A 17697-nucleotide genomic window follows, 5' to 3' on the forward strand; every position below is an offset into this window, starting at 1 on the left:
CTTGCAAACAGAAAAGTTGGATGGGGTTTTACAAAGGAGCAGGGAGTTAAAAATTAAGATGTAAGCACCTAAGTACTTAGCTTCTTCATAGCCCATGTTTATTTTGACAAACTGAATGCTAATTAAATTGCTTATTTTACTTGAGATTTAATTGGTTCAATTGGAATAAAAAATTGGAACATGATTAAGATCGGAAAAGAACCTTTCACTCTAGCTACTAGCAGAGAAGCCAAAAAATCAGCTGCAATAGGAAATGGCTCCTGTACGACATCTGCTCAAGCATTTAAGCAACATGAGCTCATTTCCTACTCTACAGGTGTTCCACAAAACAAAGCCTATCAGGCATGGTGCTCTGATGTTGATCACTGGTGAAGATAGCAGGAATCAACAAGGCCACGCTCAAAGGACTGCACCATGAACGCGGTGTGAATTGGTGAATTGGTGCCTCGTTACCTGCACCCAAGTTCAACATAAAACCACGTGCAAGCTGTTTATGCATGAGAAGGATGCGAAGAACCTAACATAGAAAATCTTTGCGATTTAGAATCTGGATGGATTTCCTGTCTGAAAAACATCACCTGAAAAACACAGGAGCCAATACTTGTTTGTGACACAGTCTTTTCCTAAACAAGTCTTATTGCCAGGGTAATAAAAGTCCCTTAAAGCTGATTTTGTCTCTTGAAAACTAGCAGTCAACTGACTGATCTTGACTTTATGCAATAGATTTACACACACTCCTTGTTTCTTTGACCACTCATAAGCCCAAAGCAAACCTATAGGTCACCTCTGCTTTTCACAGGTCATGCATAAAAAAAAGCTCTTTTGGCAATACCGCAATACAAACATACATAAGGTCAAAAGGACAAGAGCATCCATGTTAATCAATCCATTTATCTAAGTATCTGTAGGCAGCGGTATTGATTATATTACAGCAAAGTTCAAAAGCTCAAAACCAAAACAGCTATGAAGTAAGGCAGCGCAGTGGGATACAAGCTTTTTTTTTTTCTTTTAACTACACAACAGAGTCTAATTTTACAATCTTAGAAAAGTAGTGATTGGCATATGATCTGATGAAGGAAGGAAGGAACTTCTGATGCTGAAAAAATTCACCCCACTATAGCTCATTGTGTTTCACAAAAACAATCAACTACGTAAATACCCAAGTAAGCTAAAACTGACCTTCAGTGGATTATTATGGATACTAAATTTAAGATTCACCCTCTTTGATTTCAAAACACTGTAATTATCTCCATTTTTTAAAACAAGCTTTACTTAGCTTTTAAGGAATTACAGTCTTGACATACCATGATAAATATCTTGTAAAGAGCCACCTCCGCAAAACTCCATGCAAATCCATAGCTTGTCTCGTCTAAAAAGCGAACAACGTAATTCATTAGCTGTCAGAAATGAACTGTACCTATAAAACACAAGTCAGAGGACTCAAGCATTACAAAGCACAACATAATGAGCTATGTATTATGAAAAGTACAAGTCAAAATAATGACTTGATCTTCAGGTGATAATGAAATACCCAAAATATTCCAGGATTTGCTGGATTAGTTGAAACGTGCAGACTAGATTTTCTTAAAGATGTACTAGGAAAATGAAACATTTTTACTGAGAGTAGAGAGAGAATAGTGGGTTCTCATTTCTTCCTCATTTTCACTTCTCCTCCATTTCTTTCACAGCAGAACAATTAAAAAAAAACAACAAACAACACAAAGATACAAACCCAAAACATAGAAAATCCCTAGGGATATCTTTCAACTCAATTTATTTCAAAACAAATGGAGTGAAACACTAGTACTGTAGTCAAAGCCAGGCAGAGTGGAGCCCGGATCATGGACGACTACTCAGATGACATCTTTTCCCCTCAGAAATACCTGTGGATATTTTTGGTGGCAGGGGGCACAGAGTATATTTGATTTCTCTGGCAGAGAGAATCAATTCAGTTTGATTCACTGTACCATGCTAAAAGGTGTCTTCCAAAACCAGAGAGTGGGCTGAAGGATTCAGAGAAACAGCCGAGTACAAAAAGTGTAGTTACGGTTTTCATCTTCCATCTTCACTTACTATTTTTCACTGACGAGACAGATGTCACAAGTGTGAATGCAGAGGGGCATTGTAGAGATCACAAAACCTAGGGCATGCCTGGTCACTCCTGGCCGTCAAAACACACAGGAGAGAAAAAAAACAAGCACCTCAGGGCAGACTGGGACAAAGAGAAGACTGGTGGTTGTTCTGCAGCTTGCTGTGGCCCCTGGTCTGGGGTTTGTTGCACTGACGAGGCTTTGTGAGAATAGCTAAGACACTCCGGTGAGAAATGCCAATGTTCATGGAAGTGCTTTGCAGAGCAATGGTGTAAATGCTGAGCTTATCCCATGGGCTGCAAGTTGCTAAGACTTCTCACCAGTAGGCAACAGCAATAACGGCTGCTGTTCCAAGGAAGAACTAGGTGTCTTTTTGGGATCCCCTCCTTCCCGAAGTCTATCCTCCACAGGATCCTCAAAGCAATGCCCTGGCTGCTTGCTTCCACTCGTGGTGGGAAAGGTCTTGTTCAGGCGTTACAGAAAAAATAAGGCAGTGGAAGTCACTGTTACACCATAATTTTGGAGTGGTTAATTAAAACACTGCTACTGTGAAATAATATAAAAACTTTTCACCGAAATAAACTATGTAAATCAGACACAGAAGCAATACCAGTACTTCTGCAATACATTTGAATTAGCAATGGCAGCAGGGGAGCAAGAATGAAAAAAAGAAGCCTTGAAGAAGAGGGAGGCATTTGCAAGTCCCTTGTTTGTTCCCCACAGTGATACAGGACTCCGATAAGGATGCTATGGGAAGCAGTGGGCTCATGAAAGCCAACCTTTCCCACATGGCTACAACCTGTTTTGATGCTGGCATCAAAGTGGAGAAAAGCTAGGCCAGCCCTAGCAGCTCCGGGTAGGAAATGTGAAAGGTAAGTGCTGTAAATTCACACCTTCGCTCACTGGGCACGAGCTTCCCTGTGCAGAAAGGCTCTATTATAAAAAACATAAGAGCAGCAGAAAAGGAGATTGCATTTCTAACTCACTATCAAGCCTTTTATTACAGTGCCTAAGTGCTGAGACAGGTGAAGATTCAAATAAATCAACAGTAACAGCGTCCACACTTGTCTGGGTCTGCAGAGCACACAGCAAGCACGGCAAACAAACCACCGAGAGCATCAACAGCACCACTCCGTGTCTGCAACCTCACACCGAGCCTAACAGCAAGGCAGAAATTGGGCTGCCTGGGAAATCCGTATGTAAGCAGAAGAAAAGGCTGGGGAGCAATGTGCAGAGAAGTCCCAAGGATAGGATGATGGTGTTTTTCTATTGTTCTTAGCACTGAAAGGTACTTGCAGAACCAAAGGTCGGACAATGAGAGGCCTCCACAGCAGCCATTCGATTGCTCAAACAAAAGAGAGGCACTAAGTACACCATCTGCCAAAGAAAGGGGAGGGGACCAAGCAGGAACACAAAGGTGCCAAAATATAAATTGTATGTGCCAACATTATATTCTAGGTCTACCAAGGTGTATCTTGATATTCTCTGACCAAAGGAAAACTCCCTTTTTTCCCCCCATACAGAAGCATCCCCAGCCTGAACACAGTATGATGAGAAGAGGCATCAGCTCAATCTCAAGACTTATATCGAAGTGGAAGGTAACAGTTATGTTTGTTTACAGTCCATTTTCACGTGAAGTCTCAGAAATCACCATGAACAGCTTTTTATTAGTTATCCCAAGCAATGTGTTCCCACTACAGCTAGTTAGAGAGAGCAGCTGGTAAGACAGCTGGGTGCATGTGTCAGTGCCTCCACAAAGCAAACAACCTCACCTCCAGAAACAAACCCGAGTGGAACAGTTATTACATTCTCATCAGAAGTTCAAGTGTTAGAAAAACAACTCAAGGTAACTTCAGCAGCACGACAGAGCCCAAGCCCTCCCTCCTCCCATTCCTCAATTACTTCTTTCTTGTAAATGTGTCTTCTTGTAAGGTTTATGACAATGACTATGTTTGTGGAGCACGCAGGACTCACGTCTCACATCAAGGAAAACGTCAGCACAGCTTCCTTTCCAGAACTGCAGAAAGGTACAGAGAGGCACGCTGTGCAGCCCAGGTCATCTTAACGTACAAAAAGGTGCCCTCTTACCAAGTAGAGGCTTTGAGGTTGGAAGGACTGAAGTGGTATGACCGGAGGGTGAGACATACCAAGTCCCAACCACACAACTTCTGGAACACGCACCATCCATTCAAAAAGCTTCATCAGGGCTTCCAAATCCTCTCCCCTCAAGAGGTCACGATCCCCCCCGCCAACTTTACCACTTAACAAGCTGTAAACTGCTGTCAACCAGACTACAAACTCCGCAAATTCTCTAATCCTTAATGTGACTTCAAGGTATGCATCGGTATTAAGACTTGCTCATGCACAACAGAAAGCCCAAATGCGAGTAACACACCATTTCAATTAACCTTCAAATTAACCTGGAAAAGTCAAAACCGAAGTGCAGACACTCCCAGAGAAAGCTCGGAGAACCAAGTCCCTACATGTACGTGCCCTCCATCTGTACGCACACCGCACAAACTTGTGCATAATGCAGCTCACAGACCAGCTCTGAATTAAAGAAAAAAGCATTCAGGCTGCCAAGACAAGCACCCTCCAAGGTATGGGATGCCAGAACAGCATGGCTTGTTGATTTTATAATCAGACTTGGCTCCCTGCGTGCACATGAGAACACAAAGAGCATACAACTGCACTCTCTTGCTAGTACGACCCCCTGCCTCAATCAGCATACAGCACGGATGAGGTTCCCCTAACGAGCTAATCAATGGTTGGATTTCCTCTTCATTTCCATACTTTCAGTGCCTTTCTATTTAGCCTTATTGTGAAGACTCATTTTTTTCCTCTTGGAAATTGCCTTCATGCACCATGCCAAATGATTTCTGTGAAGGACTGGTAGGACAAAATTCCCCACTGCAGCCTTCTGAAGGGACTGTAGAAAGAACGTAATTCAAAACACAGACCCTACTGACTCAAATGACTCCTGGGAGCGTGCAACACTTTTTCCCCTCACTGGACAAAAGCTAAACAGATACCGAAGCTGAGAATGATGCAATGAATCCCCACCAGCGATAACACACGCTTTCAGGGAGCATCCAGGGCACCGAACACAAGCAGCAGTGATAAAGACACCATCGGTCTGCCTTCAGCATGCGACGTCTCCTCCTGTGAGGTCTGTAGGCAGGGCTTTCTCTCTTCCCTAGAGCCGCCTCCAAGTTCTGGTACACTCGACTTGTCCAATCCGAGTTTGCTCCAACTACGCAGACGTTCAGCGCCAAGGTCACTGGCAGCAGAAACGAGCACTCCATGCTCTCCGTTTCAACATCCTGCCCTACTTCACCCCACAGCAAAACAGGGAAGGGCTGAGCAAGCCAGGGAACACGTGTTCAGCTCTCCAGTAGCTCTGCAAACGTGCACCAGACTGCTGGCTACAACGAAAACACTTACTGGGATTTCTCAAGCCCTAACAGATCTGGAAAGAAGGTAAAAGAAATGCAGTATTTCAGAAGATAATTTGGCCAAAATTGAAAGGCTTTTTGAACAGGAAAGGTGCACTCCAAATACAAAAGCCAACTTGTCAAATATTCCTGCTTCAAAGATGGTAATTCTTTGTTGGAAGGCTTTCACGCACCCAGACTTTTCATATGGAAACACCTGCATCTTCTCACCTTCCTTCTCTAAAGCACTTAGCCAAAATTGCTCAAAAGTTTTTGGCTACTGAAGGCTGCCATCATGGAAAATTTCAGCTACAGTTGCTGAAGTCCAGTAAATGTATGAATAACTCAACCTGGCATCTGCTTGCTAGGAATAGGGTCTAGCAAGCTTCACAACATGCAGAGCTATCATGTCCATTATAGACTGCCCCCAAGCAGACAGAAGACATGCAAATATCTGAAAGCAATGAGAAGCCTCTGCTTTACAGAGCATCACAACTTTTCAGAGACTTTTAAAAGCTTTTTATTACAAGGCTTGTTACAACTGTCAGATGACACCAAGTTAGGCACCAGTGTTCATCTGCTGGAGGGTAGGAGGGCTCTGCAGAGAGAACTGGATAGGCTGGACCGATGGGCAGAGGTCAACTGTGTGAGGTTCAACAAGGCCAAGTGGTGAGTCCTGCACTTGGGGCACAACAACCCCATACAGTGCTACAGGCTGGGGGCAGAGAGTCTAGAAAGCTGCCCAGTAGAAATGGACCTGGGGGTACTGGTTGGTAGTCGGCTGAATATGAGCCAGCAGTGTGCTCAGGTGGCCAAAAAGGCCAACAGCATCCTGGGCTGGATCAGAAACAGGGTGGCCAGCAGGTCCAGGGAGGTGATTGTCCCCCTGTACTCGGCTCTGGTGAGGCCGCACCTTGTGTACTGCGTTCAGTTTTGGACCCCTCGCTACAAGAAGGATGTTGAGGTGCTCGAGCATGTCCAGAGAAGGGCTACGAAGCTGGTGAGGGGTCTGGAGAACAAGTCTTATGAGGAGCGGCTGAGGGAGCTGGGGTTGTACAGCTTGGAGAAGAGAAGGCTCAGGGAAGACCTCACTGTATTTCACAGCTACCTTAAAGGAGGTTGTAGCGAGGTGGGGATCAGCCTCTTCTCCCAAGTACCAAGTGATACGACAAGGGGAAATGTCCTCAAGTTGCACCAGGGGAGGTTTAGGTTGGGTATTAGGAAAAAATTATTTACTCAAAGGGTTGTGCGGCACTGGAACAGGCTGCCCAGGGAAGTGGTTGAGTCACCTTCCCTGGGGGTCTTCAAGAAACGTTTAGATGTAGGACTTCGTAGCATGGTTCAGTGGTAGACTTTAGGACTAGGTTAAAGGTTTGACTAGATGATCTTAGAGGTCTTGTCCAACCTGAATGATTTTATTAACTAAAATTATGACGATATTAGTTTCACAAAAATCTACCATTAAAACATCCACTCCTTGAATATCGAACAATCATTACATCTAGCATAAAACACTTACCAGGATGTTTTAAGAAATAATAGCAAGTGTTCTTAGGAGCAAGCTATCAATCTTCTAAGACTTCCTCTATGGATCATGAGTTTATTATACTTGTAACAAGTTCACATAACAACTTACAAAAGGAATTAAACAAAGGAATATTAAAAGAGAATAATCGTATATTCCACATTAATAAATAACCTAAACAAGTATGCAGCTCAAGAAAGAAAAGCAATGATAAAAAATATAATATCAATTGTGATCAGATTTTAAACCAAATCCAGAACACAAGCACCAGAGGGCTTTTTAAAGGCTGCACAGTTTACACTTTAAGGTACCTTGGAGCGGGACTGTCCTTAAAACTTAACATAAGACCAGTAAGCATGGGAAAGAAAAAATTAAAAGAAACAACAATTCTTTTCTTCACTTCCCCATAACATTTAATTTCAAGTCCTCATAGACCATTTTACATGTGAAGACCAATGAAGTCAAAACACTTCTGAGAACTCTGTATTACACAATACACTTCCCAAAGTTTTACAAATCTGAGACATTTCACTGAAACAGATTTAAAAGACATCACATACACATGCTCTTTCTTCATATCTGTCATACTTCTGCTTAATTTTCCATTTAACATGAAATTCAAAGCATTTACATTGCAACTTCTTTCCAAGAAAGCATGATTACATTGTCATGAAAACATTATTTATAGAGGGAGTCTGCAGCAAGCGGCATAAGTAACTGGGAAAAAAAGTATGCAAGTGGATAGTATTTATTTGGTAAGTTATGTTTTCCTTAAATTGCTGTAAGAACCTGTCCTTTTCAAGGCAATATACAGGCATTTTTAAAGTGAACAAAAGAAACAAACTGTACCTGAGATAGCTGCCAAAATAAGCAACGATGTTTGGATGTTTACAGTCTTTCATCATAATGATTTCCTGCTGCACAACAGCAAAATCTTCTCCTAAAAAGCAGAAGAATGCATATTTTCATTGGCCTGCTCCATACCCCCATCTCAACCAGGCTTTCTGTACATGTTTATAAAATAAGCATTTTGAGTAATTAAAACTAATTGCCTACCAGTTTCACATACTGCAACATACTGCAGCTGTAAAGCAAAAATAATTAGAGAGGCTTTAGCAATAAGTAGTTATATTCTTACAAAAACAAGTCTCATTCTAGGACAGATGGACTTGACGTCCGTGGATACCTCTTAAGATATGGGCCACATCTCTTACTAAATTGTATTCTCCCGAGGCCCTACTGTGTCCATCTGCACATGCCCTGACAATAACCTTAAAAACTCACAAAGCAATGCAATTTTTGGCCACATGTCCAATACTCATTATATCACCTTTCTGAACAAAAACCAATAGCAGACTGCTGTGACTTCTCAGTAAACTCAGTGAGCATGTAAGTTCATGGATTGTGTATAACTTATGTCCAGATAAAACACTGACGTAGATGTTTTATTTATCTTGCTATTTGGCACCTAGGTTGTACCTGTCTTTCTATAAAAGATTCTTAGCAGATGCAGACGGTGAGAGGGACTTGTAAGAAATTCTAAATCCCAAACTCTGTTTTCCAGAGATGTTTTTGTTTTGGTGGTGTTATGCAGGGATTTCATAGGCAAGTTACAGAAGGTGAAAAGACGTCAATATGTAAGACAATGTCAGTAACACAAATTTGATAGCCTTCTAATATATTTTTTAGAAACATGCCAAATATTCCTTTGCTGTTTGTTATTTTACACCAGGCCTCCTCTGAAATGTCTCAAGGCATAGTAAATTATAGCTAGCCTGCTATGTTATTTCTTTAGAAGTTCTTTTGAAGTTTGCATAGTTACTAGACATACACAGTACAAAACCAACCAATTCTTGCCAACTTCAAGGAGCCTGTACCCAAAATAAGCCTGAAGGCCTAAAATAATCATTTAACTTCCTGAACAACTTCTTAAACTCTTTAAGCAAATTGCAGAAACGTGAAAATTCAAAGTACATCAAAATTCTTTTAGTCTACTGCTGTAGTACACTTCAGCATAAGTGAAAGGGTTTCTAAACCAGAAGCAAAGCTGTTGTCTAAAAAGCTCAATACAGGCAATAAGCTTACATTTATCAGTCGTCACAACCCCAAATCACTTATCATGGCTGTTAAGTTTCAAATGCAACACAAATTCTGACAGAACTGGCAGAACATTGGCTGTTATCTAAGCCAATGTGTTAAGTTTTCCCATACACTAACGTATGGATCATCTAACGATTTCGTAGTCCTTAACCACAAATCCAATGTTCACGCATATTTTGTTCACTGAAAGCAAGGTTGGTATCACAAATTGTAACTTCACAATCAGTTGTTTAGTATTCATGGTTTATTGCTGATGGCTCGCTGTATGCCGGGTTTATCTTTAGCCATACAAACACAAAGAAATTGTTTGCACATAAAAACAGGTATCTCCACGAAAGGATAAGACTCCAGTGTTTGACTCGTGCTTTCATAATACTAAAGCAGCGTAAACACCTAAACACGATTAGCCCTTAATCTTCGCGCTGTTCCCAAATGTGCAAAACGTGGGAAGGAAGCCAGTACTTCACTTCTGGAACACGGATGCTGCCCACACGAAGCTGTGAGTCAAGCCTCTACCACAACCAGAAGTGACAATTACAAAGCGAAACCAAGCTCACCAAGCAAACAGGGCAACTGAAGCTCACTCTGTGCACCACTCGGTATCCAAAGGCTGCCAGGATTACTTGATTCAGTTGCAAGATGCCACTCGCTGTCCCTGTCAGTGCAGCATGAGTGCAAGTTTGCTCAGCTGCAGCGCATCCTCAGACTGTCTGCTGTTCAGGTCACGCACACTGCGTGATTCAGTGAGCCCTGCTCAGTGCAACAAGTCATTTTACGCTTCTGAGAGAGTGGAAGTAGGCAGCTGAGTAAAAAGTTGCATTATTTGAAAGGTTGGCATCTTTTTTGTCTGAACTCCTGCAATTCTTTCCGCACTATGCAAGTTTCCTTCCCTGCTTTATCTTTACAGTTCCATAAGGAGACACGGCACGGCTGCTCGTCTCAGCTGGACTGAGAACCCGCGTTACGCACAGCCACGTCCTCCAACGGTGGGAACTGTCATAAAACATTAAAATAGCAGAACTTGACAAGATAATCCGAGACCATGACTTTCAGCCTGAGTAAGAGATGCGTGATGAATACACACTTCTGGAAGTACACTGTAACACACTGTCCAATCTTGAACTTATTTATTTTTAAATGGGTGTGCATCACACACACACACTTCTAATGGCTTCCAGAATTTAAGAGAAAAATGGAAGAAGGCAGTGACATCCTTCCCTTCTTGGCTGCGCAGACCTTAAAGATAAAATCAGGTAATACAGCAAGTATTCTACCATCCACCCCAACATCAGCTGTAAATGGAACACCAATAGTTATTAAGTCAAACAAAGTGTCTGGGCATTTGACTTCCCAAATTACCGTACTTGCATTCAACATGTCTAGCCCTATTAACAGAACAGTGCTTGTAGGCCTACAGCTGAACTGCTGGGGATACGCACTTGTAAAATCACAACATGCACGTGGCTCAAGTAAAAAACTAGAATATAATAAAGTTTTAATCAGAGTTTACAAGAAAAAATCCAGAAATTTACTCAATGCCAAACCGAGCGAGTTTACTCAATTCCCAATCACCAGCTAATGCTCACCTATTATTATTTCACCCTTAATTCTTATTTCTCACTCCATGCTTTCCCCAGTGAAGTTCTTTTCTGCCTTGCTATCTTCCTCATTTCTTTTGTTCTCTGCAGGTTTTTTGTACCATTTGGGTCAAAAATACAGTACTCCAGACTATAAACCCAACTCACATGGATTTTTTTTTTTTTTTAAATCAGCTGTCCTTTAACCATTCTCCAATTACTTTTCCCCCCTCTCCACATTACGTTTTTTCTCTCACATCTTGCTCATCACGTTTGTTATTTTTGGAACAGTGTATTTTCTTTTATACTTAAAAAAAAAAAAAGGCAGCAATTATCCATTTTTTCAATAAGTGAACTCAACTGATTTTGCAAAAATGTATTCCAAGCATGAAAATACTTAGTCTCGGTGGCCTATTATTTCACTTAGGAAACACTTACCTGGTTCTAGTTTTATTACTTTGATTGCTGCTAGCTCACCCGTGTTGACATTTCTAGCCTACAAGGAAAAAACAAACAAAACCAGTATTTAGAGAGCAGAACACAGCAATCATTTCTGCACTCTCCACTTGAAATTCTCTGACAATGCGGAGTCAAAGAGCGACTGAGATACACAAGGGTCTGAAACAATGAAATCATTTGTTGGGGCTATTTTGAAGCAAAACAGCCTCAGGAGGGGGCAATAAATTAAAACATCTTGTACATTTACGTTGAACGGGAGGTTAGAGTTCTCTTTTAAATACACCATGCATTTATTTTTATTGGGCTTACAGCAGGTACTTCGATTAGGTAAGCTTCGTTAATGAGTTCTGCTATATCTGAAACACTTAGTTAAAATAATTCATGCCTGCACTTCACGACTCAACCAAACAGTAAAATTCCAAAGATAGCAAGCTCTTCTCCAACCCAAGTTTGTAGGAAGCATTCTTCCAACAGAACTTCTCATGCTGCATTTCTTACCTAATGACAAAGCCAACCATCTCCCAAACACATTAAGCAGCTAATTGGCACTGAGCTCTGCAGCTATAAACACGCTCGGGAAACTTTGCGGTGGCACACGCCAGTCCCAATAAGGCAAGTCCCTGGTCGTGCTGTTCTTCCATGTTAAATTCCATAACTAGCTGGCCACTGAGCTATTGCTTGAGCAGTAATTATAATACACACAGATCTCCAAGCAGAGCCTGGGGAGCATCATGTGCTCTCCCATGCAGAGTCTGTGACAGCTCCTGAGGCTCCTAAGAGAGCGATGCAACCCTTTCTGCTCTTGTTTTCCTACCTGCGCCTTGATCCTTACTCCCAGCCAGTGGCAGCACCCTGCCTTTTCTGTAAGGGTGCTAAGCAAACAAGCTGGCAAATGGAGCTAGGAAGAATTAAAACAGCTTTCCCCTTGGCCACTGAGCTGCTGTGTGTGTGCGCAACTTCAGCAGCAATTACTCAGCAGCTTAATTGCATTCTGTACAGGGCTCTGTCATGCTAAGCCTGTGTTCTACTGAGTAAACAAGGATGCTTTTTTTTTTTTTAAGGCCATTAAGAATCAATATAAATAATGACAATACTGATTTATCTTTTGGAATTGCTGCATTTGACTCCTAATGGAAAACCAGGGAGCCATCTACCCTGTGCTTCCATGCTCTCATACCCAGCTATGAGAAGGCAGAGCAGCTGTCCCCAGCCCCGGAGCAGCAGCTCCTGAAAGATGCTCCAGAAGCGCTACAGAGGAGCACTGGTGCCTGGAGCTGTGTGACAGACTCTGAGGCCAGTCCCATTTTTGCTCCCTGCCCAATCCACTTTCAAATCAACAAAAGCCAGTTCTGCAGAACTGCAGAATTTAATGATGCAGACAGGCACCCAGCTTTTAAGTCGCTAATGATCTCATTTTTAAGTCATTTCGGAGCTCAAGGCTGAGCCCCCCCCCCCATACATTTTTAAAATAACTTTATAAAACACCACAAAGAAAACGAAGACTGATCTGCAGTACTGCTTTACAAGGCCGTGAGACTCACCAAATGCTGCAAGGTATTAACTCCGAACAGCAGCTTGAGAGCTGGCTGATGTGATGGAAAAGAAACAAGACAGAAAACAAAAGGCTATGAAAAGTAGCCAGCCATCGAATCTGTAAATAAACGCAGTGTGCCTTCCTATCTTTAGAGGTCTACCCAGGTAGTTCCTTGCACAAGTGACCTCAAGCCTCTCCTTGTTCCTTGCTGTGACCATGCTCTTCTGTACAGCTGGGAGGACAAGCATTCATGAATAATTTGCAGGCAGACGGTTATGAATAGACCCTGAGATCAGTGGAATCCTATACAAGTCAGAGAAAAGCCCGAACTTGATAGATTATAGAAAGAACACAGTTAAAAAATAGAATCTGCCTGACAGCCTTTCCTGTAAGCCATAGCTTGCCCGCCCCACGGATGGCAGCGGTGTCTCCAATCATCGCTTTGTGGTGGAACAAAGCTGCTACAGACACTAAGAATAGCAAGGATACGAGTTCCCTTTCATCTGTAACAGAGAACGAAGGCAACGCAAGACAGAAAGTAGCAACACTGAAGCATGAGCTAAGATTTTTTTTGTACTCCTTACTTCTTTTCCCCACCACATTCTTTTCATAGCAAGAAACAAACAGAAACAAGATGATCATGAATCGAAGGGCAGATTTTTTATTGTTTTAACTTCCAAGGTTAACGAGAAAGATTATTTAAGCTTTAAAGACGACATAAGATCATCTGCAGGTTTGCTAATGCTAGAAGACACATTTTGGAGCAGCTTGTGCTAGAAAGATAAATCGATTAGACTCAACTGTAGTGGACATAAGTGATGAGATCCTGTAGTTATGCATCCTGCATTCAGCTGGGATGTGCAAGCCAAGCAGGAAACCCATTTTGGAGGCTTCAGGGACGTTGCTAGTCCAACAGAAAAAATAAGCTGTTTGGTAAATTCCATCCCCCATCCCATACTACATTCAGCTGTCAGGACATACTTCCCATTACTCATCACGTGGTGCTGATGTCAGAAAGCTACCGATAGTAGAGATGGATTTATAGATATACCCATAGCAGGACATGCATAACACCAGGCAGAGGAACAAATTGTGAGCAACGGGCAGCCTCAACAAACCTGCAAGGTTTGGTGTCTTCCCGTTGCAAGGATTTTTCTTCTTTTGAGTACAGGACATTGAAGAACTGTTCAAAATTGTGGGCAGGAAAGAACAAACGCTGAGTCTTTTCAGCTTCAGGTTTCTTCCTTTCTTCTATGACCAACAATAATAGGACTCTTGGCCAGCCGGCCGGTGTCTCAACCAATACCCTCCTGGGCTCATGAAAACCAGAAAGGAGGAACAAAATCTGATTTAATGTCACCAACATCCTCAGAAGGGGCTGACTACCAGCTGCTTAAGGGCAGGAATTGTTCCCTGAGACAATATGACTTGAAGTCAACAATCTGAATGAGTTATCAGCTAGTATCCTATTCCATTTGGGTTATTAATATTGAGCGTGTGATCATCCTGATTGCAGTGCTACAAGGGCTCCTTGCAACAGATGAAGATTAGGTACCCTGACAGGTACTACCTAAATTCATCAAATAGCGTTGAAAACACTTGTTGAGAAATAATTCCTTGCCTAAATTCACTTGAATGAGAGCTCAAAAACCATAAACTTGACATGAAATTTTCTCAACACACACCAAACTTGTACTTGGAGGGTGCTTGTGTACGTACCATGCAACAGCTCAGTGTGCTGAGGACACTGATTTATGCCTTCTTTTAGTATAATCACAGTAAAGTTGCAAATTACTTCTGGGTTTTGAAATTAGAGAATAAATAAGGCAAAGCTGGCTGAAGAACTTTTTCAAACAAGTATTTTTGAGTCAGAAAAAGCAAAAAATAAAACAGACTCATGCTGTCAGAAAACACACGTTAATTTTGGATTTCTGCCTGCACCTTAAGTGCTTTAACTCCTAGCCTTTGTGATGATCAGGTAACGGCAGCAGCTGGCCATTCTTCCCCCCATCCGTATCTCTAGGAGCAGGAGCCTGCAACTGATTCCTGCAAATGCAGATTTCACAAAACACAACCCCTGCTTAGGTCATGCTGCGGTAACGATGGCCATCTAGAAATCAAAACTGGCATACAATTCACCTGCCTGGTTCCAGCAGTGAGCTAAGCCAGGGTGAACGCATTACACAGGATTTCCAAAGCAAAGATGCTGCTGTCGGCCTGGCATCAACACGCAGTCATACTGCTCAGTGTATACAGAGCTTACGCAACGTCTGCTCTGGAAAACCATACAGAGCTCCTAAGCGGTGCCTGGAAGAGCGATGCTCTTCTAGAGGCTGGGCTGCCGTACCTGGGGAGGATAAAACAAAAACAAAACAAAAAGCAAGGATGAAAAAGCAACCATTAAGTCGAGCTGAAGGAGCACTGACTGTTTAAAAAGGAGATAATTGCCGTCTCTGTGACAGCAGTAGGATGCCAGATCAAAACGCTGCACAAAAAACAGCCACCCACTATAAATAAAAGCTAGAAAAGTCTCTTTTTTGTTCATGTTTTATATGAAAAATTGATATCCAAAATGCCTCATGATTGGAAAGGCCTCACGACTCCAGACAGAGAATGGAAAAGCAATGAAATGGGGCAGTCGTCAGATGGGCTCTGTGCAGGAAACAGCAGCCAAGCAGAAGATGTGCACAGTACGTGTCTGACAAGAAAAAGGAAGGCCAGTACGTAGTACCCCGCCTAATAGATGCCCCAACACATAAAAAGGAGAGGCCTGTGCAGTATAGACATAAAATCCAAGGTCCAAAGAGGTAAATCTCTTGCCAAGTTTATATTTGTCTTTCAACTGGAAGCTGGCAATATAAAGCGCACAATGCTGTGAGAAAAACTAGGCCAAAAAGCAGTCAGAGACAGCAACAACAGGGTGCTTCTCCTTCTGACTCCTTCACACGAGGATTGCTGAACAAGACGTTGGCAAGCAGTTTGTGAACAAGTCTCTGTGCCACGGGGTAACGGGCACAGCACTGAAGGACCTGGGTGGGCCCCGCTCCCCAGGACAGCGCACCCTAACAGCTCCCCGACCCCACTGCCTGCAGCCATGGTCCCAGGAGCTGGTTCAGCTCTCAGCCAGCAGCAGGCTAACTGCCTGTTTTTTGGGTTTTTTTTGGTTGCTTTTCTGCCAGGTTAGCTCACCGCAGCGGCTCGGGCAGCATGCTGAGCTCCAGCACAAGATAAGCCGTGGGAGCAGAGACTAGAGCTGGGAATAGGGAAGGGAATCCCCCAGCTCCTGGGCCAACGTAAGCTGTTACAGCAGGTCAGCCCATGTTACGAAGTCACAGCTGTAATTAACCCAAACTGAACCGCTCAGAGTTACGATAAAAATAAACCATGTTCCACGTCCTGTAGGAGGCATGACACCAAAGCCTGAGCTGCAATTTTAGAAAGCAGTGCTTTGATGAAAGTCATGTTGTTAAGCAAAGAGACCCTAAACCCCAAACAAAACCCCTAAGCAGGGCACTCCTTGGTTGAGGAAAGCACAGCCACAGAAATCAAACCCAATTGCACTCAACGCAGTATAAGAACTGGATGGGAGGCCATCCACCCTCTCTGCCTGCCTGACAAGCTTCAAAAGGCTACTGAAGCTGAAACAGATCCTTCCAAACAGAGATTTACTGCCAGCAAAGTCAAAAGGAGTTTGAACAGCTGTAAGGTACATAAGAAGAAGGGAAGAAACATGCATCTAAAAAGCACGCAACTAAAAGTCACAGTTTAAATATTTCAGGAGAGGAGATGTACAAGAATTGATAGCTTACTGCATCACCCCAGGCAAGAGAAGCAAGGGCACTCACCCACGTGAGAGAAAGGAACTGTGCGTGTGACTCTGCAAAATGGAAGGCTCTTCAGGTTAACCTAGTGTGGACATACACCCTTCAAGCACCACAAAGGAGCTATCAGAAACCAGAGACTCTGAAACAAAGTTGATAGCAGAAAGGAGAAAGAGTCTTCAGGCGTTTCCTAGAGACACTCACCGAATCTGAGAGTTTCGGTGTGCCATAGCTGAGCTGGTAAATACACAACTTCCCTCACTACAAACACCCAGGCCAAAGGACTGGAGAGCAGAAAATCGGGCTCAGTTTAAAACGAGATGTAAAGCAAAGTGAACACTACCAAGTTCTGTGTCTTCATTTACCGACTCATTGAAACCAGAAATAACGAAAAGAGCTGAAGTAACACAGCCACGATATAACCGATACCCCTGCAGAAACAGCCTCGCTGAGCCTCAGAACTGAATGAGCTTCAGTAAAGAGGAAAGAAGGGCCTTTCGTTTTATAAGATGCTGAAAAGCTGTGGAAAGCTCTACCGACATTAGATGAATGACCTGTAAGACGGCAAATGAAGCTATGTTTTTCTTTTTTATTTTTTAAGATATGCTGTGATAAAAATGAATTATACGAGCAAATGAAATGGACCTACAATTGCCTCAGATTACACTTCAAGTCAATATGCGGTTACCACCAGACAGGAAGGTGTTCAGGTAGGAGCAAATCAGCAAACTACAGCACAGACATTTAAATTATTAGCATGGCCAACGCTGCACACAGCACTTATAGACCAAAAATATCCTAAACTACAGAGGGCTTTGGTACAGGGGTGATTAAACTGGCACTTTCGTATCAAGAATTTTTTTTCTAAATCAGAGATGAAATAAAAGAGTAATTACGCAACGGCTTCATTCAATAGCAGAAATATTTCCTCCAACTGAGCAGGGACGGGTAGTGTTTTTTTGATAACCAAAAAAGCCTAACTCCTCTTTTACATTATGCTGACCATGCCACGCAGTGGAACAGTATTTAACACCAAAACACAGAGGGCAGAAGTGGCTGGTATGGCAGCAGAACAAGTTTTCACCCTTTCTTGCAGGTCTCGCTTCAGATGAGAAAATTCCTCAGAAACAGAAGATGAAAATCAGTAATTTTGCTGA

The 17697-nt window shown here is 42.6% G+C and overlaps 1 protein-coding gene across 5 annotated transcripts in view; it reads right to left on the reverse strand.

Moving 5' to 3' along the window:
* The window catches only part of MAP4K3 (mitogen-activated protein kinase kinase kinase kinase 3), an 80115-nt gene that overhangs the window by 59184 nt on the left and 3234 nt on the right, over window positions 1-17697 (reverse strand). For all 5 annotated transcript variants that reach the window (XM_035320787.1, XM_035320789.1, XM_035320786.1 and 2 more), the window contains exons 2-4: window positions 11165-11222; window positions 7899-7989; window positions 1305-1369 (exon numbers count right to left, since the gene is read on the reverse strand). In XM_035320787.1, the coding sequence (XP_035176678.1) occupies window positions 1305-1369; window positions 7899-7989; window positions 11165-11222 (214 nt within the window). The remainder of the gene's footprint in view (window positions 1-1304; window positions 1370-7898; window positions 7990-11164; window positions 11223-17697) is intronic.

Source organism: Oxyura jamaicensis, chromosome 3, assembly GCF_011077185.1.
Source record: "Oxyura jamaicensis isolate SHBP4307 breed ruddy duck chromosome 3, BPBGC_Ojam_1.0, whole genome shotgun sequence".
Classification (NCBI taxonomy): domain Eukaryota; kingdom Metazoa; phylum Chordata; class Aves; order Anseriformes; family Anatidae; genus Oxyura; species Oxyura jamaicensis.